Genomic DNA, 17,918 nt, shown 5'->3' with positions numbered 1-17,918 from the left:
TTGTGAGCAGCAGATGGGAGGCAGAGACACAGAGCTGGCTGCAAACCCTCAGTGCTGGATCGTCCCTCAGCCTGCTGAGCTGCACAGTGCTGAGTGTGCACGGCAAATATGGAGCTCTCTGGGCTGGGTTTGTCAGCCAGGCACGAGGAGCAAAACACACACAAATCCATTGTCTCTTTTGCCCGTCCAAAGGGCACTCACTGATGGGGGCTGCACGCAGGGTCACACTGGCTTTGCTCATCTGGGGGTTCTTGTATGCTGTGAGCAGTGAAAAGTCAGATCCAAGATTTCCAGTTTCTGCTAAACCTGCAAGAGTATTAATAGAAATGGACAGTTGAGATTATACTGTCAGCAGTGCTTGCTGTATTTCTTTGGAGCACTTTCAGCAGAGATCTCTATTTTTTTAGTGGTTTGGAGCAAAACCCAAGTAGCTCTGAACATTGGAGCACTGCCTTCCTCCCTCCCATCCCACATCCCACGTGGTGCTGAGCAGGACACGCAGGCTGTGGTGTGGCAGGGGCTGATCTCACCCAGCAACCCACAGTCCTTTTTCCAGCCATCAACTGTGCCAAAGGCACAGCAGATCCTGGAGAGTGGGAATGAAAAAATTGCCCCTTGGAGAGGCAGTTCTGGATCTTCTCAGTGGAGGAAGGAGTGGTGATGTGAAATAAGGTTTGGTTATCACGTTTCTGCAGTGATGGCAGTGTCAGCCCCATGTGTGACCTGTCAGAAAGCTCTGTGCAGGTGTGACTCCTGGAAAGGAGCATGGCTGGGATGTGTTCAAGCTAAAAGAGAAGATCCTGACCTTTGGTGGCCAGGGGGACAGCCATGAGGAGCCTGTTGCTGGGAGGGTCAGGTCGGTGCAGTGCCCACTCAGGAGGCATCTGTGCCCTTCTTGGCACAGGGGCACTGCCTGCCCCACAAAGGTTGCCACAGGTCTTGAAAGGCTGGGCTGAGGCATTTTCTGATGAAAGTCAATGTGTCTGTCTTGAACTGGATCCAGATGGAGAAACCTGAGGTCTGGTGGCACTTGGTGCCAGTGGCACCTCATGCTGCTGGCCCGTGCCCCGTGTTTGCTGTCTGTGGATTTATTGCATCTGGCATGAGCCACTGAGTGTGGAAATGGGTGTGGGTAGGTGACAGTCATGAGCATGGGTCACTGCAGCCCCAGACTGAGGAAGCAGGGATCATCCATCTGCCTCTTTGCAGGCTGGAAACCATGTGAGTTTTTTGTTCAAATTTAATATGTCTGGGGCTTCTGTACTGTCCCTATGCCTGTCAGCCCTCAGATTTCTGTGTGAGAGAGTGTGCTGTGAGTAATCTGCACTGTGTGCTGGGACAAGTGCCCCAATACTAGACGGAGGTGATGCAGCTCTGCTGCCTCTCCACCCCCCACTGCAGCGTGCCAGAGGCATTCCAGTCCCATGAGCCCCATTTGCAGGGATGCTGCCTGCAGATAGATGACTGTGCACAGATATCAGGGATCTTGGGCACAAGTGCAGGCAGGTGTGCTTGGATTTTTGGTCCCACGTCAGTCCCCTGAGGCTGTGTGTTTCCATGCTCAGACATTCACCACAAGCACTGCTGCTTCTGGCAGGCCTGGCTGCTCTGTCTGGCTGGAATGAGAGCAGGACATGTGCTCACCCCTCTCATGGCTCTTCCCATCCATCACAGCTCTGAACCTTCTTCCATGCCCTCATTAACACCTCTGAAGGCAGCACACCCCTTGTCCCTCTCTTGCCCATGGGCTGCTGCCTTCCAGCCTGCAGCCACATCCCTGGAGGAGTGAATGACTTTTCCTGCTGAAGGCAGTGCCGTCCATTGAGTTATCCATGTAAAACAGTGACTCATTGTCCCCTCTTTCTTTGGAGAGTGTTTCTTGGCTGGAGGAAGGCTGGTGTTAGTGCCAGGGAGCCTGGCTGCCATTACCACCCAGCTGTGCCACACAGCCCTGGCACTCTGGAGAGGCTGCATGGAGGGGATTGCTGAAAACAAGGGTGTTCTTTTCATGGGGTGACACCTCCTGTCCAAAGGAAGCAATCTTGGACATCTTGCCTGTGTACACCTGGTTATGGTGAGGTCCAGGGATCCCCAATACTTTCACATCTGTGTATGTGTGTACTGTGTGGTTTTTGGGTGGAAAATGCTGCCATTAGGGGATGGTGGCTGTGGAGCATATACATTTGGTGGAAGGAGTTTGGAAAATGCTCCTTTCCCTCTTGGCTAGGAGATTTATACTGCTGTGCCTCCTCAGAAGTGCCTGTGTCACCTCAGTTCAGTGCCTGTGGAGCCTTCTCTGAGGCTGTGGCTGGGAAGGGGGTGCTGGGGTGCTTCAGCAGCAGAGATGTGGGATGGAAATGAGTCCTGGGGCTCCTTCAGGAGCCATCTGTGACTGCTGGGAGTTTGCCTTAAGTAGCTTCCCAGGATAACAAGAGAGTCATTTGTGCAAAAAGGGGAGATTTCTGGGGAGGAAGGTGTGTGTGACAGAGACTGGTAGGATCCCTCCACTGGCTCCACAGGAAAGTGATGTATTATTGGTACTGGAGAAGAGAAAGATGATGGACCATGGTGCATCCTACTCCTGATCTTGCCCTGCAATGGTACTTTATAACTGTGGGTAAAACATCACTTCTGTGTGAGCCCAGTGCCTGTGGAGATGCAAACCCACCCTCTCCATATGCAAACACGACTGAGTTCACCCATGTGGGCTGATGGGAGAGCAGATTTGTCATCCCCTGCTGCAGTTCAGTGCACGTGGGCTGTTCTCTGTGCAAACCTGTCATGCACAGGTCCTGTCTTGCCCTGCTCAGGTTGGCCCTGAGCTGCTTTCCTTGTGGTTTTTCCCTCAGTGTTGTGGGTAACCTCCTCCCAGTGTATCTCTATTTCCAAGTGCTGGGTGTGAGGGGAGGTGGGGGGGTTTAATTACTTGGTTTGGCTGTTTCAAGAGGACTAGGGGGGATGGGAGAAAATGTGCAGCTCTGGGAAAAAAAGCCTGAGCTAAGTTTTCAAGCACCCCTGTGTTGCTGGGACTCAGTTCTGTCTGATCCAGCCAAGTTCAAGTAATTTGGTTTAATTTCTGCTAAATTAATTATCATTAAGTCAAGAGCCACCAAATGGAGCCCCTTTGCCATGGGGATTACCAGGCTGACAACACCCAGGCACTGGCTGTGTTACAGAATAGAATTGTGTGGCCCAAAACCAAGCTAATGAGGCAATTTCTGAGCCTGAGAGTTAGGGTGCAGTGCTGGTGAAGGACACTTACCCTGTGGTTTCAGAAGGACCCCTGAGCTTCCTGGTGCCATGCCATGCCTGGGGGCTGTGGCTCAACTGGTGACATGGAGGAGTGAATCATGAGATGGCTTAGCAGGGCACAGGGATGTGCCTGCCTGCTGATCTGCTCAGGGAGGCACAATCACAGAGATTCTGCCCTTCTGATACACTACATTAGCCTGGCTGGCTTATCTGGGAAGGATCTGCTCCAGGAGCCCTGCAGGGTGCAACCAGCCTGGCCCTTGGCTCTGCTCTCATGTGTGAAAATGCTCTGGAGCAAGCCATGGGGAAGGCTCTGCTGCTCCCCAGGATGCTCCAGATTGTGAGTTGTCTGTAGGGAACAGGAGGGGAGCTGGCAGGGGAAGGGCTGTTGGAGAATTATTCCTGTTCCCTAGCAAGTGAGCTCAGACAGACATCCCCAGCAGACTCCCTGCTGCCTATACCTCAGCAGAGAGACATGCAGGGCAGCCAGCCCTTCCCAGGGCTTGGCCCACACAGCCAAGGGCAGGAATAGCTTGGGTTATACATTGCTGCTTGTTCAGCAGTGAGGAAGACACTGGAGGAGGCCAGTGGTGGTCTGCCTGTGCCCACACTGAGTGGGGCTGTGTTAGGTGGCAGCCTCTTACCTGTGTCAGTGCCGAGCCCCTGTCATGAGGCAGAGCAGGCTGAACAAGCATAACTGGGGAGAAAAGCACCATGAAAAGAGAAGCAATGGTGGGAAAGGCCACAGAGGCATTTCCTGAGCTACAGAGGATGTTGGTCTGGAACAAGAAATGGATGTTTGTATTGTAAATATCAGAATTGCAGAGTTTTCGAGTTGCTGCCAGCTCCCCTCCATCACTCCTGCTCACCACCCACTGGCACAGCCCCAGGAGGGACAAAAGAGGTCAAGTACAGCATTTGCTCCACAGGGATCTGTTCACTGCCCCCTGGAAGCTGTGCAAGGTGTGGGCTGTCATGGGTTGATATCTGAGCTCTGCTCTTCTTGGGGAGCTGTGCTGTGCCTGGGAGAAACCCAGGGAAAAGAGCAGAAATCATCTCTTCTGGGTGCTCTCCAAAGGGCTGATTGCTTTTTGCCATTGCTTGTGCTTGTCTGAATATTGCTGTGACATGTTCTCTCTCCCCAAAATTCTTTCCTGTGCATGTGCTCTGCTGCCAGTTACCTGCCAGAATGGGGCATGGATGCTACCCAGTCCCACTGATGTTCTGGGTGCAGAATGAGCCCAGCCACTGACATCTCCTTACACTTGCAGCTCCCCAGGAGAGGTGGTTGTGTCTGAATTCACAAACATGAAGGATGCATTTAAGCAAATCAATCATGTGGCTCTATTGGATTTCTTTGCCTAAGCTTTTTAATTAAGCCTCTGTTGTCTACATCCTCGACTTTCTAGATGCAGTAAAAATGAGCAGTCACAAGAATCTAGGGAGATTTGATTGTCTCTTTGAAGCCAAAAATTTGATTTGCTTTTGGAGCCAAAAAATTCCTATTCCCAAATCAAAACCTTTCAGAAAGAATTAAGATAGGAATAATTCCCAAAGGTCCTGCCTTAGCTGTGTGAACACCAGAATTGCCACACAGTTCTTCACAGCCAGGAGTATGATGTGAGAAAGCAAACAGTCACTTATTTGGTCATCTTGTCCATCAGAGAGAGGTCACTGCCTTCCACAGCATTAAGGCAGTAAGTGAGTCTGGAGTTCTCTGTGGGATTCTGGTGTTGGATTCTCACATCACCGTAGATTTGAAAAATATCTGTCTTTTAAAAAAATCCAAAACACCAAACAACAATCAGCCTTTGTGTTTAGGCAGAAATTAAGGAAATGCATTCTCTACCAATAGGAGCCCAAACATAAGAGCCAGAGCTTCCTAGAATTAAACTTCTTTCTGGAGACAACACTGACCCTATAGCTCTGATCCTTCCAGGCAGGGCTCTCACATGGACCACTGAACACTGCCCAGGGGTCCAGCTGGTGCTTCCATGTGGGATTTCTTGGCCTCCATGTCCTGGATCCTCATGCAGTCTGTGTGTCTGGCTGCATGTCTCAGTCTTTGCTATCAAACCAGGAGGGAAAACTGAGCTCTGACTGCAGTAACTGTCTGGGTCCATCACTGCTGCTGCCAAGCTCTGTTTTCTTTTTCTTTCTCTTTCTCTTTTTATTTTTTGTCCTGATTGGATGTTAAAATCGAAAATTGGAAAGATTTAGCTAGGGTTTGGCTTTGACTAACACAGTCATAGTATCCTCTCAGAAATTCTATGGCAGGATCCTTCTGGGTGCATTATTTTAGCAGTGAGGAGCCTGTCTTTGTGGTCAAGGGTGAGTGAGCCATCACTGCTGAGGCTGAAGCACTCACTCATTGCCCCTGGCAGGTCCTGGAGAGGAGTCAGCAAGGTCTGGAGAAGCTCATTGCTGTGCCTACAAAGAGATCCAGGTCCTAATTTCTGGCTCTTCCAGTGATCACTTAAACCAAGTGCTAATCTCTGTACACTGTAGAGCTCTGGGCATTTTAACCCCTCTGTAATACAGTTATTTGTTTCTCTCTGTACACTCTTCTTTCTCCCATGAATGCAGTTCAGCTGCTCACATGCCACGTGTGCCAAGCAGACAGCTCCTGTCACCAGTCCTTTTTCCTTTGTTCAAGTCAGAATCCATTGAAAATATCACCTTCAATTTCAGAACTTCTTCTTTGGTGTGGGAGAGAGCATTCCCTTCCAAGAGGGAATTCAGTTCTCTCCTGAGAACTGACTCTTCCTACAGAACAAAGCAGCACCTCTCCCACTGCCCTGCTGGCATTTGCAGGCTGTAATTTACACTGATCATTTCAGGCACTGCAGGTATTTTTTTCTCTTTTTTTAGGTTTTGCACAGACACAACAGGAAGCAAGGCTGGGGCTGTGAGACAGCAGTGGGGAGGCAGTGGTGGGGTCAGGATTAGTTCCTCAGGGTCCCTGGGGTGCCTGCTCATGTGCAAGTACATGTGCTGTCTCTTCACTTCCCTGGTCTGGAGACCACTGATCATCTCCAGGTGTTCACCCTCTCCAGTGTTTCATATTGGAGACCACATGTGGAGTGTTTGGCTTCTTGTGGCCTCAGGGTCCAGCCTGGAAAATATCTGAAAGCTTCATCCTCAAGCCCAAAATGAGTTGGGATTTCTCCTGCTGCATCCCAGCCACCCACTCCCACTGATCTGGGGCTTCCAAACCTCTTCCATCCTGAGCAGGTGGGAGCGATGCTGTCCTGCATGTGGACCCCCTGCCATCCTCTCTGCTGGCCTGTTCCCAGGGGTGATCCCAGCTCTGCTCACGCACACATCCAGCCCATGCACCTCAGGAGTCCTGGGGTCACCTGGCAGCCCTTCTCAGCACCTCTGGACCTGCCTTGGTCCCGGAGAGCAGAGCTGTCAGTGCTGCAGGTGAGGGTCACCAATGCTGTGGATAACAGCATATGGATAATGCTTTTTTTTTTGCTGTGATGGCAAATATCTCACCTGATTTGTTTCAGGGCTTCACTTGCCTTTTTTTATGACTGGCAGCTGATGCCACACTGGCAGCTGATGGCCCAGAACTAATGCATCTGGGACCTCCTGCCACTTCCAGCAGCAAAGTAGCCGAAACTGCTGAATTCCAACATTGTGAAATTAAATCCTATTAAGTTTCCACTCCCCTCATCCAGGATGAACTTCAGTTTCCCTGTTGGTGTTTGTCTTTCCCTGCCATGGCAGCCTTTCTCAAGTCTTTGTCCATCATCAGTATCTTTCTGTTTTTATGTCAACTTCTTCTCAATGTATTAATCCCAAAGCTAATCTGGGAGATATTTTTCTAGAAATCTGCCTTCTGCCCAGTATTTCTCATTTAAGTGCCACCTGCTTTCTTGTTGCTTGCAGCTCACCTTCTAAATTTCCTTTACAGCTCACCTTCTAAATTTCATCCTCTCTGACTGAAGAGGATGAAATCCTTGTTTCCTGTGCACTGTTGTCTCTCTTGCCCTGTGTGTATCTGGGTGAGGATCTACCACATAGGCTTGATCTACAGAAACAACTTATTTACAGACAAGTTTGCATGGGTATGAGCTGTGTCTGGTTAGTGCCATGTTGATTTTCATTCTAAGTTATTTGAACCCACATGTTTTAATTGCTTTCTTTTCTTCAGACTGTTTTCTAAAGCCTGGGTAATGCTGATGTCAGCCTAGCAGGCTTGTTGCTGCCTGAATCTTGTCTCTAAGCCAAACTCTTCAATTCACACACTGGATTTGCTGTTGTGGTTGCAGAGAACCTCCCTCCTTTTTTAAGAGTCTGTGCAGCCAAAGCAGCATATTCTTTCACTTCTTCTTCCAGAAGTCTGGAACAGGCATGATCCAGTCTTTCCCTCACCTCACACATGTCTGGCTGTCTTTGCAATCAGCTAGTACACCTAAATATTCGCAGCTTTAAAATCTATTCCCTTTTCCAAGGACAGCTGGCAAGACATTGAAGCCCCAGATCCTGCTGTGGTGTTGATGTCACACTGTAAGAGAGTGTCTTCAGCTGTGGTGGGACAGCACTGAAATCTGGGGTACAGGAGGAAAGAAAGGAAAAAGTGTGATCTCTTTTTAAGCTCCAAAAGAAAGTCTGAAAGCCCTTGTAGCACAGCAGACTCAAAAATGTCCCTGAGCTTCCTTTCAGGCTCATCTTAGTGATTTCTGCTCAGTGTCTCTGCCTTAGCACAGAGGCTTTGGTCTCGTGCTCCACATCACTCCTATTCCCTTGCCTCATACTTTGAAGATTTAAAGGACAAACGTGATACTTCCTTCTGCCTGTGTCAGTGAAAAGCACTTTAGATTTGGATCACAGACATGCACTGTGTTGATACTTCTCACCCAAACAGAGATCCTGCAGTTGCCAAGGTTGGTGTTTTTCCCCCTTTAGAAAGTTGATATGCCTTGGCTGAGTAATGTCCCTGCTTTCAGATGCAATTGTGGCAATGCTAAATTTCCAAGGATTACCACTGCCTGTGGTGGAATCTGGGAGCCTCAGTAACAAGCTATAAAGTCAGGAGAAAATCCAAGATGTGAAGATCTTGGCAGCTCCTCCACGATGGAATATCCTGCTGTACTCAGGGCCATGGTGCCAAAATGCAACACAAACCATTAACTCACTCACATGATACTCCCTCCTCAACAGTCTCATTTATTTCAGTATTCCTTGGCCTTCCCAAACTTTTTGGGAGTCCCAGGGGCATTCCAGAGATTGGTAAACCAAAAATGGGACAGGGAATGGGATGCCTGGCTTGCTGTCAGCATGAATGAGTGGAATAGGAGGGATGTGTAAATTCCAGCCAGCATCTGGCAGCAGGGAGGGCTGGGACAGGAGTGTGTGAGCAGTGATGCTGCAGGTGCTGGGGCTGGTGAGCAGGGGGTGACCACAGCTTGGGGTCACAGGGCAGGGCTGTGTTGGGTGTCAAAGGCTGATCGTAATGGGGTGGACTCCATTAAATCACTGTCTCCAGCCTGCTGCTGGCTCAGCCCTGGCCTGCCTACCACTGTGATCCCAGATGTTTTGGGGATGCTTTGGGTGCAGACAGCCTGGACTTGTCTCTGTTCACACACCTGCAGCTGCTCTGACCCAGCCTTATGGAGAAAGGACTCTCCATCCCATGGGACACTGCAGATGCTGCCCTCCTCATGCTGCATCTGCCCCAGGGCTTAACCCTGGCTCCAAAGCCACTATCCTGGCCCAGCCAGGATCCCAGCTGCTTTTCTCCTCGGGATGGTGCGTGTAGTGTGAGCAGACAGTTTCTGAGCGGGGAGACTTCCTGCAGTGGAGCCCTGTAGAAACCCAAAACCTGCTGCCAGGCCAGGCCTTGCTGTGGAGGGTTTGGCAGTGCCTGGGCAGGGATGGTGTCACCGCTTTGGAGCTCAGAGCTCAGGATGCAGCCAGTGCTGAGTGCTGGTGCCTTCCCCTGCCAGCTCAGCACTCCCAGCCTCCTCCAGCTGCACGGGAGCAGCCTGGCAGGGAACTTTTTTCCATTTTTTTTAATCTCTTCCTCTTTTTTCCTGGAACTCTGTACAGCAAGAGCATAGCAGGGATCCCAGGGGGTTTGCTGCTATCCAGAGAAGATGCCTTGTTCTCTGCCAGATCTTGCTCTGGGGAAGGGCTGGAGGAAATCCATTCTGCAACGTTTCTGCTGGGGCTGTTGGCAGGAGCCCTGTGAAGTGTAGCAGCCACTGGCCAGGCTGGTCCCTCTGAAGAAAAGAGGGCTGAATAGGTCAGAGCATGGCTGTGACCTGCCTGACCTCTGCTCCCTCCCTTCTTTGCTGCAGATTTGCCTTTTGTTGAGCCCAAAGAGCCTCCTACCAAGCCAGCACTCCTCCAGGGCTGTGACCTGACACTGCAGCAGGCACTGAAGCCGTTTCCTCTCTGCCCTGTGCAGCACCAGCACGAGCTATTTGCATTTCTAACAGCCTTAAGTCAGCCTGAACCACCCAGGGTTTGCTTCTGTCCCCATGAGAAAGGTTCTGGCTGATGCACGTGTTAATCTCAAAAACAAACGCCTCCACATTGTTTGTACTAAATATAGGAGCAGTGTCTGCTGCAAGGCACTGCCAGCCCTCTGCAGGGTCACATCCAACAGGAGTTTATCAGCCCCAGCCCAAGGGGAAAGGGGCTCAAGTTCAGAGCTCTCTGTTTGCAGATGTGAGCTGCAGTGAGTGCAGTTTTCAAGGTCGATCTCATTCCCTGTCATTTGCAGAGGGCTGAGTCTGGAAATGTGAACCGGGGCTCCTCTGGGATGAGCATGTCAGCCTAGCACTGTACGTTGGACTTTCTGCTTATCTCTCACTGGCACAGATGCTATTTCACCCTCCTGTGGGGTAACTGATACAGAGCATTGAGGAAGAAACTGTACCTTCTTCTCTTGAGTCACATCTTGATCAATGCAGCGCTGCAGGAAGTGTCATTTCCACCAACGCGCAAGCGTACAGGCACTGCTGATGAAATTTTGTGAGGTCAGGCCGTCATTTCCTCCCTAATTACAGCTCCAGGAATGAATAATGTTTAGCTGAGACTCTGGTGACTCTGTGCTTTGGTGCAGTTTTCATTTAAGCAAAATGCAAGCATGTCGAAATGAACACAGGGTCTGGATTTTTCCTTCTGGTTATTTTGGTTGTACGGATGCCATCTGCGACTTGTGTAACAAATGTGGGGCTGTTTGGTGACGGTCAGTGAATGAAAAGATCCGGAGCCCCAAACTGTCATGCAAAAAGCTTCTGTTAGAAACCTTCACGTTGCCAGAAATGTCTAATGGCAGATGATTTTTCCAGGAACTTGGAGGACTGGAAGAGCCTCCCAGGCCACAGTCTTCTGAACAATATGTCCTATCTTCCCCTTCAGAAAAAAACCAGAATTCTCCATTTTAAAACTCATGGTGTGATTCCTTCTGTGGAAGCCAACTCCAGGGCTGCACAACCCCCATGGTTACAAACCTTGTAATGTGGAAATTGTCGTGGCATCCTCTGCCAGTGGAGAGAGTCAGAGCCAAGCAGCAGAGGGTGGGTGAGTGGTGGGAGAGCTGCTTGGAAGTGTTGCTGCAAGGGAGAGCCTGTGCCCCTGCCACGGCTGGTTCCATGTGTTGTGTTTGGGATATCCAGGCCTCATGGTTCTGCCCCCACTCTGCTGGAAACAGGTCCCTGAGGGCACCTCAGAGGCTGAGCTGAAGCAGATGCTTCCTAGCGTGGAAGGGGTTGCATCCCTAAATAATTTATGAGCACAAGAACTTGGGCAGCTGTCACTGATTGGGTTTCTGGTGCTGCACTTATGGCTGGCCACATCCAGCCTTGGGTTTGGTGCTGCTGCAAATGGACCTCCAAAATGAAACAGCTGATCTGCAGGGCAGGGAGGGCAAGGGCTGCCTGGGTGTCTGTCTGCAGCTTCAAACACCAAAGGAGATGCTGCTGGTTTAGAAGGGATGGAAAAAAATATAAAAAGCAAATAAGAACTTCAATTGATTTACTGGTCAGACAAATCACCTGATCAATTTGTGTGCTCCTGTTTGTGTCTCTGAGGCTGGAAGTGCAAGCCCTGAGCCTGTGGGGGCTCAGCACAGAGCTGCCAGTGTTGGATCTGCCCTTCATCTCTGCCAAGCACAGACCCAGTCTCACCCCTCACAGGGCTGTGGCAATGCTGGCAGGGTCCTGTCTCCTCTGGGTCATTCCCTCAAACAAACAGCCTGGACAAAGTGGCATTTCCCAAAAGCATGTGGATCAAACTTTACCTAGTTGTTCTTGAAATTGTAATTGTTACCTTTGTTTATAGTGTTTTATTTGATAAAAAATAGGTCTGGATCTTTTGAATCCTAACTGCAGATTTTGTTACAAAGTGGGAGGGAGGAGCATTGCTTGAGCATCACTTCCAGAGCAAAATGGGTTTGTCTCTTCTTGGGAGAGGTTGTCTTATCCCAGCTTGGGCATCTCAAGAGAAGGCAAGGGAAGCAGATCCTTCCAACCCCTCTGATTTTCCTCTCTCCTTTTTCAGCCTCTGAAGATCTGAGATCCACCTGGCAAGGCAAGGCTGGTCGCAGCCCACTCCAGGCCCTGTATGAGAGTGACCAGGTAAGGGGGCAGGGACAGAGAAATGCTGGGGTGAACATTGAGTGGGGCACTGAGTTCTGACCCTTTCTTCCACTTCTCTGGTGTGTGGGACACTGTGCCAGCTCCAGCCACCCCCTGGGTCTTTGCAGCTGAACCTCTGACTGAGTCTAAAAGACAAGACCACACTGCTTGGGGGTGTAGCTTGATAAACACTGCTTATGGCCCTTGCTGGTACTTGGGTAAATGTTTTAATTACCAGTGGGATGAGCCATAGCTGGGCAAACCTGGGAGACTTTGCTGTCTGAACATTTCAAAGCCAACTCTGTGCCATCATAGTTGGGCAAGAGCTTCATTGCTGCCCTTCCTGAGCTAATAATTGGCAGATATTTCTGTGTTAGTTGCTATATGTACATGCACACACATAGGAATATGCACATATATATGTGTACATAGATGTAGCTGGACTCAGCCATGGGGGATTTATAATCCTGGAACATCTCAGGCCTCTCCATCACTCTGAGCTGTGCCAGCTACACCTGCTGAGAAATGAGCAGCCAGGCACAGCCTGGGCAAAGGATCACTCCCCTCCAGGTGGGCTTAGTGGGTCCCTCCCTGTGCAGGAATCAGGGAATGTGTCCTGCTTGTCCCTCACAGTGGGGCTTGTGATCAGAGCTGTAAAATGTCTTTGTTTCTTTCTGCTGCATTTCCCCCCTGGGCAGGCAGTTTTCCCCTAATTTAGCCCCACTTCCCTTTGCAGAGGGATCTTCACCCACAACTTCCCTGCAGGAAGCCCTGTGGGAAACCACCCTCCAACGGGTGCCATGCCACGTGCCCAGCCACCAAACGTGCCCTGCATCTCCCTGTGTCCATGGGGCTGTCCTCTGCTGCAGCACCAGGAGCAGAGGGCAGTGCTGGTGCCCCTCAGTGGGCTGCCATCCCTGCTGCCTCCCCATGCAGCCAAAGTCAGCTCTTCCCGCAGGTTTTGCTCTGTGTTAAGGTTGATGCTGTTATGTCTGTAAGCAGCCAAAGTACATTTGCTCTCTGAAAAATTACAAATATGGACTCCCTTGGCCGTGATGCCAGCAAAGCCTGGCGCTGCTGAAATGTCGTGGTGCTATTTCCTTAAAAGTGATACTTAATTTCCCTGGCTTTTAAAGAGAAGGAAATGAAGGGAGCAATTTTGCTGTGAAATAACTGCAAGACATGCATTTATTCCAGTGGGCGGCTGCTGAAAAGTAGTCACATTTATTTGTTGCCATGCCTGCAGACAGTGTCTGTCTGTCCGTCTCTCTGCTCCAATAATTTTGAATTATGCAAGTGCAGGGAAAAACACCTGAAAAAATCACATTATTAAAATGCCTCTTTTCCTAAGCCCTTGCAAAAAAGGTTTTCCAGTTCTAAAAGCTGACTGGGAAGCTCCAAACAAAAGGAATTTCTGCTGAAAGGTTTGGCTGTGTTGCAAGGCAGCATGAGAATGCTTCTTCAGCTGTGGTTATAATCTCCCTAGGTGCTGTATTTTTTTTGTAACCTCGTAGCCAGCAATGTCAGAGTCATACCTTGCTGGCAGTTAGCATCTGTTCACCTGAATTTCCTTTGTTTTGGCATTTTCCCTTATCATGTCTTTGTTAGAAGGAGTAAGGATGGGATGCTTTCTCCTGTCCCTGTTTCACATTACTGCCCATACAGGTTCCTGGAGAAAGTGGTCACTAAGGTGACCTGGATGAGGTTATTTCCTTTGTGGAAATAAGATCCAAAAGAGTCTTGAGTGTGGTTCATTCCTTGCAGAAGGAGCTGTTTGCCCAGATGTTAGTGTCTCTCTGAGGATGACAGATCTGCTGGATCACCCACAGTTTGCTTTAGCAAATCCCAGCTCCTGGCAGGAGCTTTACAAGCACTTACAGCTGCCCCTCCAAACACCTTGTAAGCCCCCAGGGAGCAGTGAGGGAGTGCCTGAAGCCTGGCCAAGTGTCAGGATCTTTAGCTTGTCAGAGTGACTCCGAGAAGAGTTAGAAAGTCTCTTTACCCAGCCCAGAGCTTGAAGAAGGAGTCAGAGCTCCTCATTTCTTGGTATGAAGGTTGTTTATTGTATCTTGTCTGTAAAATTCTTTCTCCTGCCCTGCTGAGGTCCATCCAGCAAGACAGTTCCAGGCACTCTGCCTCCCCCCTGGGTGGTGTTATGTCTTTATACTAAAAACTACATGTACAATGTTTACAATTACTTTCCAATACCTATCACCTGTGTTAGACAGTCAGCTTCTACTCTAAACCAATCTTTAAGTGCCAACATCACAGCAGAAGATGGAGGCCAAGAAAAAGAAGGAGAAAGGCTGGACATGCCCAGATCCCTCCATCTTGCCCCCCTGAGTCCCTATTCTAGAAACCCCAAAATCTACATTTTCACGTGATAAATTCACTATCATTCTACTTAATTTGTCATGGCTTGCAGATTTTCATCTAAGGTCAGTAACTTGCTCCACGGGTCATAGTCAAAACCACAGGGGCATCTTGGGCTCTGTGCCAAGGTCTCTGAGACCCCTGGCAGGGGTCTTGCCTGCTCAGGACAGCCAGAGGGATGTCCTGGGTCCTGACAGCCAGTGGTGTTCTTTAGCATCCCTGGGCAGCGGCAGCTCTCAGCAGCCATGCAGGCAGTAAGGCCTGCTCTCACCCTTCATTTGGAGTCGCCACAGCTGTGCAATGCAGAGCTGTTTGCTGTGGCACCCTCTGGCACTGGCAGGGCTGTTTGCAGCCCCAAAGTGGGAGCCGCTCTGATGTTGGGAGGTGGTGGTCACTGCATGGCATGAAAGCCACAGCCCTGCAGGGTCAGGGCCACCCTCCAGGTTAGTGGGTGCTTGGTGCTGCTGTTCCCAGATGAGGCTGTTGGATGTTCCCAGCAATGAGGAACACAAAATTTCCCAACCCTTGTGAGCAAAGCCAGGACAGAGTGGGCAAGAGGAGGAGGGGACCTTCCCCTTCTGACTTCCTGGCAATGGTTTCCTTCCCCAGATGTTCTAATGACATTTCGGGATTTTTGACGAAAACCATGACAGGAGAGGTCACGTCCCCAGATCTGTAAGGGGATTTCAGCTGGGTCAGGGTTTAAGGGACTCTGGGCTTCTGGTAAGCCAGTGCAGCAGCTGCCAGCTCTTGATGTGAGGGTCCAAGGGGTTAAAGGACCATGTGTTGGTTGCTTGTCCCTGCGGCCAAAGCAAACTGTGACGAGAGCTGAGGCATCGGAGTGGCCTGTGTCCTGTCCCTCAGGAGAAGGAACCCAAAGCCCTCAGGAAGGGCATTGGCACTGCCTACTCAGCCTCTTGCTCCACTCCATCATACCTGCCACCCCACCTCATCTCCAGCTCCCCTCCTGCTCACCAGGCTTTGATCATCAGTGTTAGAGACCATTTCCATTTGCCTTTCCTTGGCAGAACACCCAGGCCATTTCCATCCAGCATCCCTGAATGTTCTGCTGTGTTTCTGCCCTTGGCTGGGTGTTCACAGCAAGCACATGTGAGGCAGCAATGCCTCATTGCGGCAGGAGATATGCAGGGCCCTGTGCCAGCAAACAGGCTGTGCTTTCTGCCCCTGGGGCTGTGCATCCCCCCAGACTGATGTGAGGGATAGCACATTAGCCCAGTGTGTGTGTGCTTTTAAAAAAACGCTCTGTTACTGACCCTCTCTGCACCACCCCTTCTTCCCTCACCCCCTTGGATTTTTCTCCTCATCCAGCTCCTCATCACCTTTTGTCCTTTCTTTTGATGCCAGCCTGTCCAAGGATTATGTGTACCAAACCAAGATGTGTTTAAAGTGAGTGCTGTCCCCAAAATCCCACATGGGTGACTGACCAGCCCAGCAAAGGGGAGGCAGTGGGGACAGTTGTGGGCTGAGTGTTGTGTGTAGGCCACAGGGGAGGTAGTGGGGATAATTGTGGGCCGAGCGTTGCGTGTAGGCCACAATCAGCTTGGGCAAGCTGGTAACCATCTCTCTTGGGATTTTCCTCCCCAGTTTGAGCAGTCGTCCCTGCAGGCAGTTCACCAGCAGAGACGGGAGATGTTGAGCAACATCTGCAGCCGTTACACCCGCAAGCGGCGTCTCCTGCGGCCGGACGACTTGCGGCACTTGGTGGTGGACGACACACACGGGCTGCTCTACTGCTACGTGCCCAAAGTGGCCTGCACCAACTGGAAGCGGGTGATGATGGTCCTGACGGGGCAAGGCAAGTACCGGGACCCTCTGGAGATCCCCGCGCACGAGGCCCACGTGCCCTCCAACCTGCGCACACTGTCCGAGTACAGCGTCGCCGAGATCAACGCCCGCCTGCGCACCTACCTCAAGTTCATCTTCGTGCGGGAGCCCTTGGAGCGCCTGGTCTCGGCCTACCGCAACAAGTTCACGCTCAGCTACAACACGGCCTTCCACAAGCGCTACGGCACCAAAATCGTGCGGCGGCACCGGCCGCAGCCCAGCCAGCGCGCCCTGGAGCGCGGCGACGACGTGCGCTTCGAGGAGTTCGTCTACTACCTGCTGGACCCGCGCACACAGCAGGAGGAGCCCTTCAACGAGCACTGGGAGCGCGTGCACTCACTCTGCCACCCCTGCATCATCCACTACGACGTGGTGGGCAAGTACGAGACCTTGGCCGAAGACGCCAAGTACATCCTGCAGCTGGTAGGGGCCGACGCCAGCGTCAAGTTCCCGGCTTCGTCCAAGACCACCAGGACGACGGACGACATGACGGCCCAGTTCTTCCAGGACATTAGCCCCTTCTACCAAAGGAGACTCTTTAATTTATACAAAATGGACTACTTGCTGTTCAATTACTCCATCCCCTCGTACCTCCGCCTCCGGTGAGGCGGGGGCTGCGGGGGAGCAGTGAGGGAGAGCTGGATAACTCTCACCTTGCCATGATACCTCTCTTCCTGCCTTGAGCTTGTCTCTTGGTTGACTTCTTCCCCGTGCCCTTTTGTTAGGGTCTGCTCCACCTCCTGATGCCTTGTTCGTGCATGCTCTGGAGGAAGAACACTTCTCAATACACTGGGGCTGGAGCTTTTCCTTCCCTTTCCCTCCCAGCCTTCAGTATCTACCGGGAATGGTGGTGGGACTGGACGCTTCTTGCCTTGGTGGGGACTTTCTTGTAACTAAGAGACTCCTCTGTAGATCCAAATCTTGGGAAGGCTCCTTTTTTGGGCAGGATCCCTTCAGGTCTTTCTCCTCCTTACTGGGCTGTTTGGGGGCAGACATGGAGTCTCAGGGGTCAGAGGGGAGTGTATCAGAGACTTGCATAGAACCAGAAATAAAGCAATAATTTAATGTAACTTTTTCCTTTTATTTAAAATTGCTCCCACCTTTTCTTTTTGTCTTGTTCTCTTCTTGTCCTTCATGCCATCCCCTACTGAGGAGGTTATAACACAGAGAGGTGTGTTACTCTGGCCACATTTTTATCCCTGGAGGGATTTTTTGTTCCTCTCCTTCCACGTGTTCTCAGCTGGGGTGCAAAATTCTCCAAAGATAGAGAGGAAAGGCTTGCAGCAGGTCCTCAGCAGGTCTTTTCCCTGAACTACCACAGCAGAGTGCCTGTGTGTGCATGTCTCTGGATTTCTGGTCAAATCCATTAAATCCAGGCCCCCACACCTCCCATTTTTGAAAGCAGGTGACAGCAGTTGTGAAGCCATACAGAGTGTAAGGGTGCAGGTGTCTGCTCTGATGAAATCACACCATCCTCAGTGTCCTGCCCTGGCCCTGCTGGTCAGGCAGGGCCCTGCTGGCACTGTTGGCTTCTCTTCCCAGGACAGCATAAAGTTAGAAAAGTTATAAAGCGTTTGGGGGAACACTGGGCTGGGATGTGGGAGATTGCTGTGGTAATGGAGAGGTAATGTTGGACTGGGAGGCCAGAAAAGTCTGTGTGTTTGTGTGTGTGTATGTGTGAGAGAGAGGGAAAAATTGAGGATAAAAACAGGGAGAGAGACACCTAGAGGGAAACAGTCCTTTTCCTGGTTGCCTTTGGATAATCACTCCTTGAAGAAAGAACAGGGAGGAGGGAGTGAAACACAAAAGAAAATGACAAACCGAGCCCTAGGATTTTAAATTAAAGCCAGT

At 50.7% G+C, this 17,918-nt stretch overlaps 1 protein-coding gene across 1 annotated transcript in view; it reads left to right on the top strand.

The window, feature by feature from the left end:
- The window catches only part of CHST13 (carbohydrate sulfotransferase 13), a 28,347-nt gene extending 11,190 nt beyond the window's left edge, over positions 1 to 17,157 (top strand). Inside the window, exons 2-3 of the mRNA XM_074549782.1 lie at positions 11,773 to 11,849; positions 15,828 to 17,157. Of these exons, the coding sequence (XP_074405883.1) occupies positions 11,773 to 11,849; positions 15,828 to 16,673 (923 nt within the window). The 3' untranslated portion in view covers positions 16,674 to 17,157. The remainder of the gene's footprint in view (positions 1 to 11,772; positions 11,850 to 15,827) is intronic.
- Positions 17,158 to 17,918: the final 761 nt, after the last annotated feature.

The sequence above is a fragment of the Zonotrichia albicollis genome, chromosome 12, assembly GCF_047830755.1.
Source record: "Zonotrichia albicollis isolate bZonAlb1 chromosome 12, bZonAlb1.hap1, whole genome shotgun sequence".
Classification (NCBI taxonomy): Eukaryota; Metazoa; Chordata; class Aves; order Passeriformes; family Passerellidae; genus Zonotrichia; species Zonotrichia albicollis.
Note: the sequence above shows the minus strand (reverse complement) of the source record. Positions and strands in the feature narration are given on the sequence as shown.